Consider the following 19,099-nt stretch of genomic DNA (forward strand, 5'->3'; position numbering starts at 1 on the left):
GATTTTTTTCGGGGGGGGTTACTAATTTTTGACTTTTTCGGGGGGGGGGGATTTATTAATTTTTGACTCAGTTTTTGACTAATTATACTGATCTTTACCTAGGTTTTACTAATTTTCGACTTATTTTCGACTCGGTCAAAAATTTCGGGGGGGGGGGAGGGTTCAAACCGGGTAACCCCCCTCCCTGGATACGGCCTTGGATAACAGGTAGTTTCCTAATTTCTGCCTAGTTGTGGAGCTCAGGCCTGATATAGCATTTTGTGGGGGAGAAGGGTGGTTCTAAATTGTTTTCATTTTTATTCTGTACTATAGCCTACCGTATCATTCAAGATCAGTCCGTATACCCTCGATCTGCTATATCCTCTCAGTTAAGACTTTGTTGGCTGTATAAGGCAAAGGGGAAACATACAATTTATGCTTGTTATACTATATTTTGAGCTTGTTTCGTATGTTATTTTTACCGTCAGTACAGTGGAAGATAAAGCAAGTCTTTAGAGAGCATAGATTGATAACCTGAAGGCATGAAAAATGCAAAATACTTAATTGTATTTTTACTAAAACCTTAAATATATGTTCATGGAGGTTGGAAAAGGAGGCAGAGGGGCATCTGCCAACCTAGAACTTCAAATTTACACTATGTATTAACGAGAACTTTTGTATGTTGGAATTTTTCATTTGAGCTTTCACTAATAGATGGTTAAAAAGGTTGAAAATAAACAGAAATTTCAAAATATCGTTTCTGATATCGATATTTGCGTTTCGACAGTCGATATTGATTTTCGGTCCAATTTATAGATACATCTATTTTGATATTTTATATTGACCAAATTTAAACTTTTGAATTGAATTCTTAGAACAAGAGGCTGTTATCACATACGGAAACCGTAAAGTGATTTGTGTCAAATCACTTTTATGGTGTTTATGTTTTCTGGAGATTGGAAGTAGGATAGTTTGTTTTACCATATTATAGTATTGTATGAAGGTAATAAGAGTATAGTAATCCAAGTTAGGTTAATGTTGAAGCTAATTGATGATTTATAAATTTTTGGTGATTACTGATGAATAAAGATTTCAAAAGGTAAGATACAACTTACTGGTAATGTAAGATTTTGTGAACTGCTATATAAATTAAGACCCCCCCCCCTAGACAAGATGCTGACGATGCCCCATGCACAAGTTACACGCTACTAAGGTTCTCTACTTTATTCTTGAACTTAAAAAAAATGGCCCAGTTAAGGATTCCAAGAAGTAGGATTTAACTCGGTGTCGTCTATAAGTTTTACTCTTTTTTTAGATATTCAGCGCCAAAAACGTCGTATGGGGTTCCACAAGGAATACCAGTGGGTGCACCTCCAGTGCCAAACATGTCATATGGAGCTCCACAAGGAATGCCAGTGGGTGCACTTATTGCTGATACGACGAATACACCAACTTTATCAGATATCATAACTCCTAAGCAATATTTTCTTGAACAAAATGTTCAACCTACTTTGCAATTCAGATAACGCTATTTGACTAATGCTTTGAAGTTTAACTACCTGTGTTATGTTTGATAAATATTATCTATTTTTATACATGAATGTCTGAATTACAATTTTATTTCTGAAAATTGACATATTCTGCCATGATTTTTCGAAAATGTATTTGATTATTTAACTACTGCTAACATTTATGGTAGCTTCGTTTATTCATAAGATCCGTGATATATGAGCAACTTGACAATATACAGCTAGTCATGAGAATCGATGATTACCAACTGAATGGGGCCTTAGTCGGTACGACGGACGAAAAGTCCCCAAAAAATGTTGGTTTGAAAGATAAGGATCTGTTAAAAACTGAATATCTTTTCCCCAGGGCAATGATTTGTCCTCTGGAAAGGTCGTCTGAAAACCCTCAGAAAAATCTGGAAAGTTTTTCCGAAAAACCTGAAAAATTCTTTCGGAAACCTTCGAAAGAATCTGGGAAAAGTTAAAAAAAATTTACCTTGGAAATTTTTCATACCTTAAATTTTATTGATCTAATATCATGTATTTTGTATCAATCCCTTGAATGGATAAAAAACCTTTGATTGGTCGATTGACTTTTTTGTATTAATCAGCGTCAGGTGTTAAAGCAAAGCATATATTAAATACGTAACCTTACCTAACCTAGGTACATTTTTTCCCCCTAAAACCCAAAAAACTAAAGTTTCAATATAGTTCTTGGAGTGAGAAACCCTTGCTTTTACAACGTCAGATAGGTAATTACGGGGTAAAGGCTATCTGATCACTGCTTTTCTCGAGTCGTATCCTCGCGTATTTTCCAGATTTTAGAACAGTACCGTTTTTACTTTATTTCACTTTTCTTTCTAAAATAAATGGTATTTACGACAAATTAAAATATCTTTCGAATGTCAGATCATCACTGTGAAATCCTGCTTGTGGTACGGATGCAAATTGACCTAGAAAACTTCAGTCTGCAGTTTTTTCAAGAGTCTTCTTATTTTGCTAGAAACGGAAAGATGCGTCAAAACGTCATGTTCATGTTTTGATACACTTGAAACTTTGCTTCAATTGCCATTTAATATCAGATTGTTTTTATTTCAGCGTTTCTCTTCTTTCTTCTATTTCGATTTTTACTGATACCAAATATGTGCCTTCAATCCTTATTTTAATTTGTCAATAATAAAAATTGGGTCTTAACGTTAAATATACGACTTCGTGTGCATTCGGTGTTTTCTGTGAAAGTGAGACCTGTGCGTCATCTATTCAACTTAAAATTGTGATAGTTACAAAAGTTAAAAACTTACCCAATTTAATAATAAAAACGACTAGAAATTACACTGCGTAAACCCAATGTGAGCAAAAAAACGAAAAACAATCAAACAAATTAATTTTAAAGGCTAAGCATTTCAGGCTAGCCTAACGAAAAACAATTGTCAAAGTGAGACTCAGGCAATATTTTCTTTATTCCTTTGTCAAGGTTTGCCTCTGTAGTCTTTTTAATTCCTCTTCCTTAGTCAATTCTCTTTGGTGTGATTTTAAGTTGAGATTGCAAAAGAATGAAATACCAGAAGTCCTACCGGGCTTGAATTCCATTTTTGGGTCACAGAAGAAGCAAAAATAAACATTTAAGAACAGGACACCAGCTTAAATAAGGCACGACAAGACTAAAATTACTGCCAAATATAAAAATAAATAGGTCATTTATATTTAGAAAAATAATAAAATGAAATTATGCTTAGAGTAATCGTCCCTCAGAAACTGCAGCCAGTAACAACTCGTGTTGTTACTTTGCGAGGAGAGAATTAAATCTTTAAACAGTTTTGCCATTTCCTTATGAATTCAAAATTTAGTTCAAACATTTTTATTTTCATTGACCTCTTGCTTCAATTATAAAGCTCATTCAATGTGCTTCAAGAGTTTTATTTCTTAGATCTCTTCCTGTACAAAGCCCCCAAACGACTTAAAATGCAGTTTTACCTTTTTTATTGGCATGCTGACCCCTAGTTTGGTACCTTGTCTGGCCATACCAAAAAAAGGAAAACTTAGACATGAATACGATTCTATAATGCCTAGCTTGTGTGTTTTTCCAGAGAGCTCGAAGGTAGATGTGGCCTTGGTTACTTAGACCAAGTTACGAATAGGATACATTGCTGATCGTCTAGCACTAAAGTGAAACAAAATTTAGGTTTATCAAAGAGGTTGATTATGGATGACTTGGTCATGAGCAACGTAAAACTGTAGAAAATGATTGTCAATATATTTATTGAATATTAGAATGCAAATCATGCAAAATTATTATTTATAATCTTTGGTTTAATCATTTTAGTTTTGTATTTGGTGAGGAGCAAGAATTAGACTGCGTTCCCTGACTCTTGTTGAAATTGCCTGAAATTTCTCCATCGACCTTTCAACATTTAAAGGGAAGTCCTTTGGAATAGCCAAGTTTAAAAAAAAAAGAATAACCAGAATCATAATTACCATTTCTAAATAGCTTTTGAAGAGCAAATTTATCAGTTAAATAATTTCATTACGCATTTGAAAACCCACTCCAAGTGTTTCCACTTCTACTTATTTTTAGGAAATTAATTAAAAATAACTTTTTTAATTAAAAAATTAAAAATTTACTTAAAAATAACTCTCCGAAAAATGAGATTTTCAAAGAAAAGTAAAGATCATTTTAAACTTAAGCTCAGCAGATACAAAAACCGGTTAAAATTCAAGCTCAAAATGACCAAAAATTACTATTAAAGAATAAATGAAACCCAAAACAAACAGAAATTAAATCGACAATCATAGCAAAAAACATACAATAAGTAATAACATAAATAAATAAACAGATCTTAAAGCGAGTAATACTTAGTTTGAATATGAAAATCAAGCTTAAAACAAAAATAAATATTTTGCTATTGAAGTATAAATGAAACTCAAAACTAACAGAAATTAAATAAAAAATAAATGCAAACAAACATACAATATATATTAATGTGAATGAATAAATAAATCTTAAAACGAATGAAACTTAAATTGAATATGCAAATCAAGTTTGATACGAACAAAAACACTACAAACAAGAGTTTGGGTATCGCCTCCTTCTCTCACTGTAAAAGTTTAAGACCTACTGCATCAATGAGCTTCACTGAAAACCAATTTTATTACAGATATTTTCTTTTCCAGTTCTTACAGCATTGAAAATGAAAATAAAATTAGAATGAAATAAAATCTTGAACTGATGGTTCTTTATACAATCAATATCATTAAGCATTAAATATTCAATTTGATTTTGTTTATACTTTCCAAAACTGTTCAAGACATATATAGTTTTCAGTAAAGCGCCATGACGCAGTAGGTTTTAGACTATTACAGTGAGAGAAGGAGGCAATACCCAAACCCTTGTTTATAGTGTTTTTTTTTTCGTTTCAAGCTTGATTTTCATATTTAATTTAAGTTACAACCGTTTTAAGATTTATTTATTCATTTACATTAGTATCTATGGTATGTTTGTTTGCATTGATTCTTTATTTAATGAAATAAAAAAAACACGTTTTTTTAACTGAAAGTAAGGAACGACGTTAAAACTTAAAACGAACAGAAATTATTCCGTATATGGAGGGGGCTGTCCCCTACTCAACGCCTCGCTCTTTACGCTAAAGTTTTTTATTTAAAAAAAAAAATAGAGTTGTGAGAAAGTCAAACTTTAGCGTAAAGAGCGAGGCGTTGAGGAAGGAAAGCCCCTTTCATATACGGAATAATTTCTGTTCGTTTTAAGTTTTAACGTCATTCCTTACTTGCAGTTAAAAAAATTGGTTTTTTTTATTTAATTTTTGAACGTTTTTGAATTAACGCAGGTTTTGATTTTGGCTCATTGTACATGAATAATTAAAACAAAATTTACATATTAATTTTACTTTTATTTGGTTAAATGGCTTTCTCTAAACTTGTTTAATTTTATTTACGAATGTTTTTATTAGTAATAAATATACGTAACTTACGTAAAGAACTTCTATATTCATAGATTTTTATTACGTATGTTAGGGTGTTCGCCCCCTAGTCAATACCTGGCTCTTTAAGCTAAAGTTCGAATTTTGTTCCAATTCTTTAAAAATGACCCCTTAATCACAAAGGACGTTAATTAGAATAAATAGCTCTTATGAAAGCATTAAAAAAATCTTTAGCTTTAAGAGCGAGATATTGACTAGGGGGTGAACCCAATCATATGCATAATATTTTCTGTTCGTTTTAAATTTTGATATTGCTCCTTGCTTTCAGTTGAAAAACTTGTTAATTTTTATTATTCAATTTCTGATCTTTTTCTTTAATAATGCTGGGAAATCCGGCGCCCCCTTCATAGCAATGTCGCTTCCCCCATGAAAACTTCCTTCATGGAAAGATCCTCCCATATAACCCCCCCCCCCCCGACACCTACCAGAAAAAATCCCCCCTGAAAACGTCTGTATACTTCCCAATAACCAATACTATATGTTAACATTGGGTAAAGTTCATAACTTTCAGCCCTCCCCCCGAAGACTTCGAGGGATTAAGTCATTCTAAAAGGTATATTTATCATATTTTCGACCATGCTGAACAAAATGGCTATCTCAAAGTTTTGATCGGGTGACTTTGGGAAAAAAATGAGCGTGGGAGGGGACCTAGTTGCCCTCCATTTTTTTTGGTCACTTAAAAAGGGCACTAGAACTTTTAAGGTGCGTTCCAATGAGCCCTCTCACGACATTCGAGGACCACTGGGTCGATACGATCATCCCTGGAAAAAAAACAACAAACAAATAAACACGCATCCGTGATATTTCTTCTGGCAAAAACTGCAAAGTTCCACATTTTTGTAGATAGGTGCTTGAAACCTCTACAGTAGGGTTCTCTGATACGCTGAATATGATGGTGTGATTTTCATTAAGGTTCTATAACTTTTAGGGGGTCTTTCCACCTTTTTTCAAAAATAAGGCAAATTTTCTCGAGCTCGTAACTTTTGATGGGTAAGACTAAACTTGATGAAAATTATATATTTGAAATCAGCAAAAAATTTGATTCTTTTGATGTATCTATTGGTATCAAAATTCTTATTTTAGAGTTTCGGTTACCATTGAGCCGGGTCGCTCCTTAATTACAGTTCGTTACCACGAACTGTTTGATACAGTTCGGTACCACGAACTGTTTGATTCTGTTGGTTTTGAGTTTTTTTTATACTTCAATAGCAAAATAATTTTTTTCGTTTTAAGCTAGATTTGCATGTTCAATTTAAGCATTACTCACCTTAAGATTTATTTATTCATTTATATTATTACTTGTTGTATGTTTTTTTGCGATGATTGTTTACTTAATTTCTGTTCGTTTTGGGTTTAATTTATTCTTTAATAGTAATTTCTGGTCGTTTTGAGTTTGAATTTTAACAGGTATTTGTATCTAATGATCTTAAGTTTAAAAAGACCTTTACTTTTCTTTGAAAAACTTCTTTTTCGGAGAGATTTTTTTTTAAATCAATTTTTGTTCGTTTTTGATTGCAAAAAGTTTCAAGTTTTTCAAAATACCTTATTTAAATATCAACTATTTTTTTCAAAATCAACTGTTCATCAAAGTATCAAAACTAGTATCGAAGCAACAATATTAACGTAAATAAATGAGTTTGTGTCCATCTCTGAGTTTTTATTAGCTGATATTTTTAACTATTTTTAACAAAATCGCTATCTCAAAATTTTTATCGGATTGTTTAGGGAAAAAGGGCTTTGGGGGGTTTATTGCTCTTCGATCTCTTTTGACTCTTTAATTGTGAACTAGAACTTACTATTTTAAATCAAATAAGCCCTCTCTGAAGTTTATACGAGCATCCCTTCTATAAGAACCATATATACCCCCAGAGTATAACTTACAACACCTCTCCCTGGGCCTGGGGGGTGTTGACCCCGAAGCTCTAATATCTGATGTTTGAACTATTTTTAACAAAATGGTCACCTCAAATTTTATCGGATGGGTATCCGATAAACTCAAGGGCGAGGAGGGTGGGAATGGCTAGTTGCCCTCCGATTTTTGTTAATCTGAGAGAGTGAACTAGAACTTTTAATTTTCATTCAAATGAGCTCTCTCTGAAGTTTCTACGAGCATCCCTTTCATAAGAACCATATAGAGCCCCAGGACATAGCTGACAATGCCTGCCCACCGACCCCTGGGGGGTTGTGTCGACACCGGAGTTTTTGCTATCTGACCTTTGAAGTATTTAAAAAAAATAGCCATCTCAAAATTTGTATCGCATGGGTCTGGGAAAAAATAGCGTGTGGGATGGGGGTGGGCTGGGGGCCATCCGACCTCTTTTCACTCTTAAAAATTGAACCCGAAATTTCAATTTCAATTCGAATCACCCCTCTCTGAAGTACGAAACAGCATCCATTCTGTTCAAGCTATATGTGCCCCCAAGGTAGAACTTGCAACGCCTGTATCCAAGCCCAGGGTGGTTATATCGACACCAGATATTTTTTTTTATCTGACCTTTGAACTATTTTTAACAAAATCGTCAGAGAGCCCCGAGTCAGGTATCCCATCTTTAACATGGATAAATTAGTACCTTGATGAGTTTTCAGCCCCAAAACAGGATCTTAACATTTCTGTTCAAGAAAAGCTTTCATCCCTCCTCTCATCAATTCCAAATACAGATTTCCTAGTTACCCAATCACAGGTGGCTTCCACGATCCAACGGTTGAAAAAGGAGAAGTCAGCTGGCATTGACCGTGTATCTGCCCCTCACCTTAGCCATTGCAGCCCGACTTTAATGTGACACCTAAATCTTCTCTTTCAGATGATCTTCGCCATTGGACTCGTACTGTCGGCATTCAGTACTGGGTCACTTAGGCCAGTCCCGAAGAAAGGAAAAAATACTTTGGAATGTGCTTCGTTCAGATCGATCACTGTGGCACCAATGCTTTGCAAAGTCTTCGAATTTTTGGTCATTGATGAAATACAGGAAAAATGCTGGACTCCCCCTTCCCAGTTTGGGTTACAGAAGGGTCTTGGTTGCGGCCAAGCCATTTCTGATTTTGCTTCAGTCTTGATTGACGCTGATGAATCGAAGGAGTCCATTGTTGTAAGTTTACGTGACTTCTGCCGTGGCTATGACTTACTCGTTCCTGAACAAATCATTCTGGGAATAGAAAACAAAGTTGTACAAAAGGACATTTTACTACCCATTAAAGACACGCATGACCACCTACAGGATGAACTCCTACTTCCGGGCCATGGTCGATCCCTCACTGAATATACGCCAGACATGATGCTGTCCTACCGAGGTAATCCTGTTGTCCCAGTAAAAAAGGATGCTCGACAAGGATCAGTCGCATCTCCTTGTGCCTTTAACAACTGTATCATTGAGCCACAGCCGAGATAACATGCATAGCTCATTGCATAGACGTTACAATGATAGCCTACGCCGATGACATTCTGGACCCCAGCTGCATAGTCGCAGGTACAGAGACCACCTTCTCCACACTATGATCAAATTACAGTCGCATTGGCCTTAAATTCAACCCACAGAAGTCGGAGATTCTTCTGTTCAACTGGCACCAAGAAGAGCTCTCGCCTGTGAAGCTGGGAGAACTGTCTGTAGCCCCTTTCCCGAAAATTATTTATCTTGGCTTACAAATTAGAAAGGATCTCAAAAATACCCGCGCCCTTATTATTGATCATCTCTGTAAACGCCTGGCTTTTGTTTACAATAGAGCAGTTCCATCTAAAATCCGTTTCAACCGTTTAATTCTGACTCGACTTCCTAATGCAGAATCCTTTTCCATTTCCTGTATCTAAACCCATTTTGGAGAATTTTTCCCGAGCCAGAGAAAAGAAAGCTGAGATCCGCGTTTTTTAAGTATGCGAAGTTCTTGTTGTGGCTCCCACCGTGGACAGGAAATTCGCACCTTGCTAAAAAATTTTAATTGCGGACCCGACGCCAGCTATAATTTAACAAATTAAACGGTACAACGAGAAAGTTTCTTCCCACCCTTGGTACCGTTTGCTATGGCAGTGAATCACTGTCCATTTAATTTTGTTGGCCATAGTGCCTCGTCCTTTCTTTTTTCTTTTGTTTATACTCCGGCTGTGTTTTCCTTTTGTTGTAGACGGGTTACAAATAAATAAAGAATTAATTAAAAATAGGGAAAGCCTTTCCTGCTTCAAATTTATGAAGTGTGAGTTTATAATCTTATCGTCGGCTGCTTATTTAATTAAGTCAGCTGTAATTGCGTTAACATTGTAATTGTTGGAATTTTAAATTGGATTTTGATTTAGTCTTTTTTCGTAAGAGTACAAATTATATGATGCTGGTTATTCTCAATCATGGTGTCAATTTTTCTCTGATAATACATTGCGTATATTACTAACAATTCAATTGTTTATTAATTATCCATTTTTTAAGCATATTGTCTCAAGTAAAAAGTTTCCTTGTTTCTGATATTCATGCATATCGGAGTAAATGAATTATTTGTGGAGAGTGATCTGAATCCAAGACCAGCGGACGAAAGTGTCGTTTTATTGTTTTACCGTCTCTTGTCATATCTAGACTAGTTGATATGATTACATAATGTATATTTTCAATTCACTGATGATTATTTGGTTTAATTGTTTACCAATTGAGGCTTGATGCAACGATTCTCATATTGCTTATGTTTGTTCAGTACCTGGGTTGGGAGTTTAAAAAGTAAAATATATTACGTACCTGCAGTGCAGTGTATAATTGATATTTTGTTTCTCGTCTTTGTAATTTGTTCGATTATGTGTTTTTTCTCTTTTTTTGCTTGTGTTTTTTCTTTTTTAGTGATACTCCGTCTTTTTTTTACCTTTTTTGACAGGTAATAAATAAATAATAATAATAATAATAAAATGTTTATCTCAAAATTTTTATGGGATACATTTGGGGGAAAGGGTTCGTGGGAAGATAGTTGCCCTCTGGTCTCTTTTGACTCTTAATAACTGAACTAGAACTTTTAATTTCCAATCAAATGAGCCCTCTCTGAAGTTTACAAGAGCATCCCTTTTACAATAGCTATATATCCCCCCCCCCCCAGAAATAACTTACAACGCCTACCCCGGACCCTGAAGGGCTGTGTTAACCCCAGAATTTTCGTTGTATGATCTTTGAACCATTTTAAAAAAAATGGCTCTCTCAAAGTTCTTATCGGATGGATTCGAGGAAAACAGGGCGTGAAGAGGGGGAGGGGGAGTTGCCCTCCGATTTCTTTTGACTCTTAAAAAGTGAACGAGATTTTTCAATTTCCAATCATATTAACCCTCTCTGAAGTTTATGCGAGCTTCCCTTCCATAAGAACTATATATGCCTCCAGAGAATTACTTACAAAGCATGCCTCCGGACCCTGGGGGGTTGTGTTAACCCGGAGTTTTCATAATATGATCTTTGAACTATTTTGAAAAAAATGGCTCTCTCAAAGTTCTTATCAGATGTGTTTGAGAAATCAATTGTCAAACACAACCATATTTTTACTTTGTTATTAAATTGGAAAATGAAGGCATAAATTTATCACAAAGGAATGATCAGTTATCAAACCCGATTTTGTTTTCCGAACATCAGTAACACAAATTTTTAATCTGTGTATAGACTAGAATCTTTAAAAACTATATATTAAAATAAGGGTATTTGTTAATTATTAAATAAAAAACAAGCTTTTTCACCTGAAAGAAAGAAGCAACATTATAACTTAAAACGAACAAAAATTATTACGTACATGAAGGGGGTCACCCCCTCCTCAACACCTCGGTCTTTACGGTAAAGTTTTTAAGTACTTTTAAAAAAGCTTCTTATTGTTGTAGTTAAACGACCCTTGTGTTTCAGGAGTCGTTCTTAAAGAATTGGGACAAAATTCAAACTTCAGCGTAAAGAGCGAGGTGTTGAGGAGGGGGGTAACCCTCTTCATATACGTAATACTTTCTTTCCTTTTTAAGTTTTATTGTTGCTCTTTGCTTCCAGTCGAAAAAACTTGTTTTTTTTATTTAATTTCTGACCGTTTTGTAAATAATGCCTGGAAATCTGGCCCTACCTCCACAGAGAAATCCTTCTCCCCACGGAAATATCCTCTGGATATTTCGATCCCGGTAAAAATTTACGCCGGACAATTACCCTTAACAACTACACGCGTAAAATTGAGACCGAAAAGAGAAAGCAAAACATATAAAACGAATTTTGTATAGGAATTCTGGCAAATTCCCCCTGTGTTTAATATCCCCCGTCAAGTTCACCCCCTGAAAACTTCCCTCCCCATGGAAAATTCCCCCATGGAAAAAACCCCATCAGAAAATTCCCCCATGGAAAAACCCATATTGGAAAATTCGTCCCTCCCTTCCCCAACCCGAAAATGTATGCATACTTCCCAATTACAAATACTATGCGTAAACAATGGGAAAATTGTATAACCTAAAGACCTTTGCCCTGGGGCTGTGAGGGGGGGGGGTCATGATATACCCAAAAGCAAAGTTGTTGGGCCTTTCAACTATTAGCAACAAAATGACTATCTCAAAATTTTGATTCGACAATTTTGGGAAAAAAATAGAGGAGGACCCCCGTCTATTCGCCCTTCAGTCTTTTTCGGTAGCTTAAAGGTGGCGCTAGAACTTTTAATTTCCGTTCAAATGAGCCCTCTCACGATGTTCTAGGACCAATGGGTCGATACGATCACCCCTGGGAAGAAAATCCACATTTTTGCATATAGGAGCTTGAAACCTCTACAGCAGGGTTTTCTGATACGCTAAATCTGATGGTGTGATTTTCATTAAGATTCTGCCACTTTTAAAGGGTGTTTTTTCCTTTTTTTGAAAATCAGGCAAATTTTCTCAGGCTCACAGCCTTTCATAGGCAAGACTAAACTTAATGAAACTTATATATTTGAAATCAACACAGTAAGCCAATTCTTTTGATATATCTATTGGTATCAAAATTCCGTTTTTTTGAGTTTCGGTAACTATTTAGTCAGTGATCCAGGGACCATTATCTTTCAAGGGGTGGCTCACATTCGCTGCAGTTGGTTTGAGGGTGTATTCTAGGGTAATCGGGGGCGCTGATAGCGAATATTGGGGTGCACAAGTTCGCACGCGTGTAGAACATGGTCATTTTAGCCTATTTAGTCAAATTTGGCCTATAACGACGTCATACCGCTCTTGATTTTATTTACACGGTAAAATAAACTGAAAACTTTATAAAATTGACATATTCTGAATCCTATGAACAAGTACTTTAACCTGGTACTTTTAGTTTTTCTCTACAACCTTTATTTTTTTGTAAACTCTTTTTTAATTTTGAAAACAAGGTTTTTAAATAGCTTTTTCATAGGTTTTTTGATTTTTCTGAAATTTTGCTTCCGTAAGTATATTTTTTTTATGCTTTATTTGAATTCTGCTCGTTTTTACGAGTCAAACCATGTACCTCTTTTTTTTATATCTTAATCCTCGAGCAACTATTTTTTTTCTAAATAATGTCATAGCTTTCAGAAATTAGCCTACAATGACCAAGTTTTTTTTTTAATTTTTTTTAGCTGTAAAAAAAATAAAAAATGAAAACGAATCAAACTGCACATCATTCGAACTATCAGAATGTCGTTTACACATTGTTAATAAAAACAAAGTCGAGGCTTGAATCTGCATGAATATACAAGCGTTTGAACAAGAGAATCCCATCCCCCCTCCCCCCCCCCAAAAAAAAAAATTTCTGAATAGGGATGTTTTACTCGAAATATTTTCAAGACAACCTATGATTGTTATCTCACCAAAAGATAGATCAATCTTTTTTTAATCAAATCATGTAATTACATTCTATACAACTAATATTTTAAACCAGGAAAAAAAAACAAAAAAAAAAAAACAGATGCCTAGTTCTGCGATCGCATGCGTGAATGTGATATATTTTTTATGCTTTATTTGAATTCTGCTTGTCATTACGAGTCAAACTATATGCCTCTTTTCTAAAAAATCTTAATTCTTGAGCAACTATTTATTTTTTCTGTAGCAGTAGATACAACCTGGCTTACGTAGGCTCATATACGAGCATCAAGGTGGCGAAGCCCTGTGAACGTGTGGTGCAGAGGTGACTAAGGCTGATTTAAGATACTATTTTCTTTGAATACCAGCATAGCAGGGGCCAATGATCCAATCGGTTAGATTGGGTCAACGGCCACTGATGTAGTAGACGGTAAATTTCATGATCAGCTGAAAGTAAGGTTTAGACGACTGTATTAGCAGTTTAATATCAAAATAAACAAAAAATCTAATATTTAAAACTGAACATGAAACGGTGGCTCAAATCTCTTTTTCTTCTTCATCTTCGTCTTCGGACTTGTTCTGATTCACTTCGGAAAGTAGGCATTTTTGGGGGTCAGCTCCACACTTGCATGCGCTGTCACAAAAACCTATTTTGGAGCCTTTGCAGTGCAAGCTGCACTTCGTCTTGTCACTGTTGCAATAAGTAAACGATGCTAGCCCATACGGTATCGCAGAAACTTGGTATGGCTTTAGTTCATGATCTTCAATTCTTCAGCCTATATCTGTAGCCTGAGGTAAATTAATACAGGGCTTGTGGCTTAGGATCCAAATCAGTGACTACACAATGAACCTTTTTAAATGAAGCAGAAACGAGATATCAGTTGTGGTAAACGCCGCAAATCCTCCAATCTTGAGTACAAAAGTGCTCGAAGATCATTCAGACTATTGAAGTTAGTCGCACTTCTGTCATTCACTGTAACCACAAGCTGCTTACAGACGTTGACTAAACCATTACTTTTTGCAGATGATGGCTTCTCGGCAAGGGCTCGAACTTGATCACCTAAAGACCCCAACAAAGTTCTGAAGATTTCGCAGCTTGAAAACAGTTGACCTTTACAATTCCATACAGAAAGCTTGTGGTGTCATATCCACTCAAGCTGTGGACAAGCGGCAAGGCGTTGCAAAATGTTACTCCTAGTTTTTGTGCTGCCGTATGAATAGGTATGCAGTAGCACGGAAACTTAACCCCGAGCTGCTTGAGGCCGAGACTAGCAAAATACTGGAAGTAGTATGCAGCTAGTAAGACGATAGTAAAAAGATGCAGCTAGTAAAAAGAACTTTTTTGGTTTATTTTTCTGACTGTTTTTCAACTAATGCTGGCAATTCTGGCTCACCTCCATGGAAAATTCCCTCCAGTCACAGGAAACTTCTCTTTGAAAAGTTCCTCTTACGTAAAATACACCTCTCTAAAATTCCTTCTGGACAATTACATCCTCGGCTCCTCGCTGAAAATCTCCCCCCTGTAAAATTTCTTGCAGAAAATTCAGCCTAAAATATCTCTTTAGCATACCTTCATTTGAAAAAGACTTCACTCCAGAAACCCCCCTTTCAGTGCAAATTATTTCTCGAAAATCCAAACACAGTGAGAATTTCCCCTGGACAATGACCCCGGAACATCTCCAAATGCAAAATTGAGTAGACAAAGAGAAAGTAAGACAAAATAAAAAGCATTTCGTATACGAATTCTGTCAAATCCCCCTAGTGTAAAATTTCCCCTGGAAAATTTAACCATCGAAATTTCCCACCACGCGGAAAACCATCCCCATGGAAACCCAACCCAAGCACAAATCCCCCCCCCCCTCGGAAATGGTATGTATGCTTCCCAACAAGAAATACTATACGAAAACAATAGGCAACTTTCATAGTTTAAATACCTACCCCCAGGTGCTGGGGGTGGGGTCATGTTATTTCCAAAGGCATAGTTTTGGGATTTTTCAACTTTTGAACAAAATGACAATCTCAAAATTTTGGTCTGAAGACTTTGGGGAAAAAGTGGCATGAGAGGGAAGATATTTGGCATCCAATCTTTTTGGTCACATAAAAAAAGCACTATAACTTTTAATATCTGTTCAAATGAGCTCTCTCCCGACGTTCTCATACCATCAGTTCAATACAATCATCCCTGGGAAAAAATAAATTAACACCCATCCGTGACATTTCTTCTAAAAAAAAAAAATGCAAAATTCCACATTTTTGCAGATAAGAGCTTGAAACCTTTACAGTGAGTTTCTCTGATACGCTAAATCTAACAATGTGATTTTTATTAAGATTGTTATACTTTTAAGGGGTGTATGTATGTATGTATTTCCAAACAAAAGCCATCGGGCCATAGGAAAAAGAAAAAAAAAACAGAACATAAACACAACAAAACCAACAAAAAAACACAAATAAATTAAAAAAAACTTATATATGAATCTTCACGAAAATATTTATAAAGAGATACATCTTTCGCGAAGTATCAGGCCTTCATCACTATACTTAGCCAACTTCCTCAAAGTCATTTTAACTCGCAATCCTACAATCCCTTCCACACAACTTCTATCTGCCAATATCAATGAAAGACACCAGTTTCTCAGCTCCGCCAATTCCTTACAATTCCCTATAAAATGAAAAATATCCTCATCACCTTCCCTACACATCGGACAAGGGACTGGGTTAACACTATGACCCCTAAATTTCCTCTCTCTGTCCCCAATATTAATCGACCCTCCCCTTAAATTCAAAATCCTTTTTATTTCTTGCCCTTTCAGCCCCAATTCCAAATAAACTTTTTTCCCCCACGTGTCCTTCACCATACTATACAGACTCAGAGATCCCGAGGCCTCCATCCGATCCTGCCACTGCTGTATTCCTTGCTCATGTAACCTTACTTTTACTTTATCAACCACTGTACCCAAATTTGATCCCTAACTTTCTTTCCAAAAATACGAATATCCTACTTCATCTAAAATTTTCTTAATTTCTTGTGGCAAAAAATACAAAAATATTAATCTTACAAAAAATATTGCTAACTATGGGATAAATCTGGATCAGTCGGTAATTCGAGAATTCTTTGTTGTTTTCTTTTTTATATAATGGTACAGCTATAGGTGTTGTCCATTCTATTGGCAAGCTGCACAATAAAAATATGTGGCTGAAAACGACAGTTAAAACTGGTATGCATACTTCTTTTGCCCTTTCCCATACTCGTAGTGGAATTCCGTCTCTACTTGTAGCTTTTTCTTTAGCTGCTTTCATAGCCTCCCATATCTCCTGTTCCGAAATTGGTGCTATCAATTTCGTGTCTCCTTCTGTCAAGGGTCCAAAAGGTATAATTTCAAGTAAAATGTTTTGGAGATCTTCTTCCATTCGGTTTCCGTTTACCGATTGTGTCCTGAGGTGCTGTTCCCACTGTTCAGGTTCCAAAGAACATGTCTTGTGTGCCTCTCCCTTCAGCGACCTATGTACAGCTTTCCAGAATTGATGTGTATCTTTTGGTAAAATTCTACTTTAGGTTAGGAAAATGAAACTTTCAGGGATGGATCTACATGCTAAGGTATGTCCCGGGAAGGTACTTTGAAGTACCTACCTTCACTCCTTCCCCCATCCCTCTATATAATGGTAAATTACTGCACATTACTAGTTGTTTTAGCTCACATTGCATCCTATATTACTATCATAATTATAAATCACTGCTTACCTTACACAACTTCAGCTTTTAACCTTGTTCAGTAAAATATATTCCAAAATCCTATTTTCATTTAGCGATCCATTTAACTTATTTACTATCTAGCTGACATTGGTTATGGAACCCGTTTGTGATGTCACAACTTGGCTTATCATAGCCCCTTTAACAGTAGCATACAGGTGCCATGGGGCAGAAGACAACTCTGTGTTGATAAGCCATTTAAAATTCATTAATTAAGGAAAGGATTTGACAAGAGATAGACCAGTAAAAAATCCAAATTGTTTTTAGAGGACAAATTATGTTATGAGAAGATGTTTTTATTTTTATAGGTCTATGCGCTCATGAAGGGAAGAGGTTTTTCAAATCCCCCAAACTCAAAATTTTCTAAAATTCTACTTTAGAAGCTTTTTAAATATTTCTAAAGCACTAATTGATAGAGGGCTACAAACATCAAAATTGACTTTAGAAGACATGTTACGTCATGGGAAGATGTTTTGAAATCCCCCCTCCCCAAAACTCAAAAATGTCTAAAATTCTACTTAAGAAGCTTTTTAAATATTTCTAAACCACTAATAGATAGAGCGCTACAAATATCAGAATCGACTTCAGAGGACAAATTATGTCACGGGAAGATGTTTTTGAAATCCCCCTCCCCAAAACTCAAAAATGTGTAAAATTCTACTTAAGAAGCTTTTTAAATATTTCTAAAGCACTAATAGATAGAGTGCTAAAAACATCAGAATCGACATCAGAGGACGCGTTATATCACGGGAAGAGGTTTTTGAAATCCCCCCTCCCCCCAAACTCAAAATATTCTAAAATTCTACTCTACAAGCTTTTAAATATTTCCAAAGCACTAATAGATAGAGCGCTACAAATATCAGAATCGACTTCAGAGGACAAATTATGTGATGGGAAGATGTTTTTGAAATCCCCCTTCCCCCCGAACTCAAAATTGTCCAAAATTATACTTTAGAAGCTTCTTCAAATATTTCTAAAGCGCTAAGACATAAAGCGCTACAAACATCTGAATCGACTTTAGAGGACAATTTATGTCATGGGAAGATGTTTTTGAAATCCCCCTTTGCCCCAAACTCAAAAATTTCCAAAATTCTACTTTAGAAGATTTTTAAATATTTCTAAAGCACTAAGACATAGAGCGCTACAAACATCAGAATCGACTTTGGAGGACAAGTTATGTCATGGGAAGATGTTTTTGAAATCCCCCTTTGCCCTAAACTCAAAATTTCCAAAATTTTACTTTAGAAGCTTTTTTAAATATTTCTAAAGCACTAATAGATAGCGCGCTAAAAACATCATAATCAACTTTAGAGGCCAAATTAATTCTACAATGATTCCCCCTCCCCCCAAACTCAAAATTTTCCAAAATTTCACTTTAGAAGCCTTTATAAATATTTCTAAAGTGCTAAGACATAGAGCGCTAAAAACATCAAAATCAACTTTAGAGGATATTTTATATCATGGGAAGATGTTTTTGTAATACCTATTACACATTGAAATTTTGACAAAACAAGATTTTACCTTAACTTTCAGTTATTAGTTTCTTTTTCTCTGGCTTTAGTTCTTAAAATGCAATTTCAGTTATTTGAGCAGAATTTTCAGCCATATCAATGTTACAAGTTATGTCATGGGAAGATGTTTTTGAAATACCCAATACCCTTTGAAATTTTGACAAAACAACATTTTACCTTAATTTTCAGTTATCAGTTTCTTTTTTTCTGGCTTTAGTTCTGAAAATCATTTGAGTTCTGAAAATCATTAGTTCTGAAAATCATACAAGTCCGACCCTTCCCTATCAGTATTTTTGCTGCGAAGCCACATACTATGATGGACGTTGAAGTCTCCATGAAGTATCCTTCATGGAGACTTCAACGTCCATCATAGCGTGTGGCTTCGCAGCAAAAATACTGATAGGGAAGGGTCGGACTTGTATTATCTATCTCTCTCTTACGGGCTGGAACAACTTGTAGATTTCGACACGTATCACGGCCCAAACGGACCGTCTCGTCTTGACATATTCCTTACAGATCACCCTGATTCCTTTAAGGTAGACGCTCATGATTTCACCAGTGACCACGTTGCCGTCGTTGCACATGGAAACGTACACATTTCG

General features: G+C 35.6%; 1 protein-coding gene across 2 annotated transcripts in view; it reads left to right on the top strand.

Annotated features, from left to right (window-relative positions):
• Positions 1-1,603, top strand: part of LOC148954901 (uncharacterized) — a 92,840-nt gene extending 91,237 nt beyond the window's left edge. For both annotated transcript variants that reach the window (XM_089099094.1, XM_089099098.1), the window contains exon 9: positions 1,295-1,603. In XM_089099094.1, the coding sequence (XP_088955220.1) occupies positions 1,295-1,505 (211 nt within the window). In that variant the 3' untranslated portion in view covers positions 1,506-1,603. The remainder of the gene's footprint in view (positions 1-1,294) is intronic.
• Positions 1,604-19,099: the final 17,496 nt, after the last annotated feature.

This window comes from Artemia sp. Qi Xiang Cuo, chromosome 2 (genome assembly GCF_049724085.1).
Source record: "Artemia sp. Qi Xiang Cuo chromosome 2, ASM4972408v1, whole genome shotgun sequence".
Taxonomy (NCBI): domain Eukaryota; kingdom Metazoa; phylum Arthropoda; class Branchiopoda; order Anostraca; family Artemiidae; genus Artemia; species Artemia sp. Qi Xiang Cuo.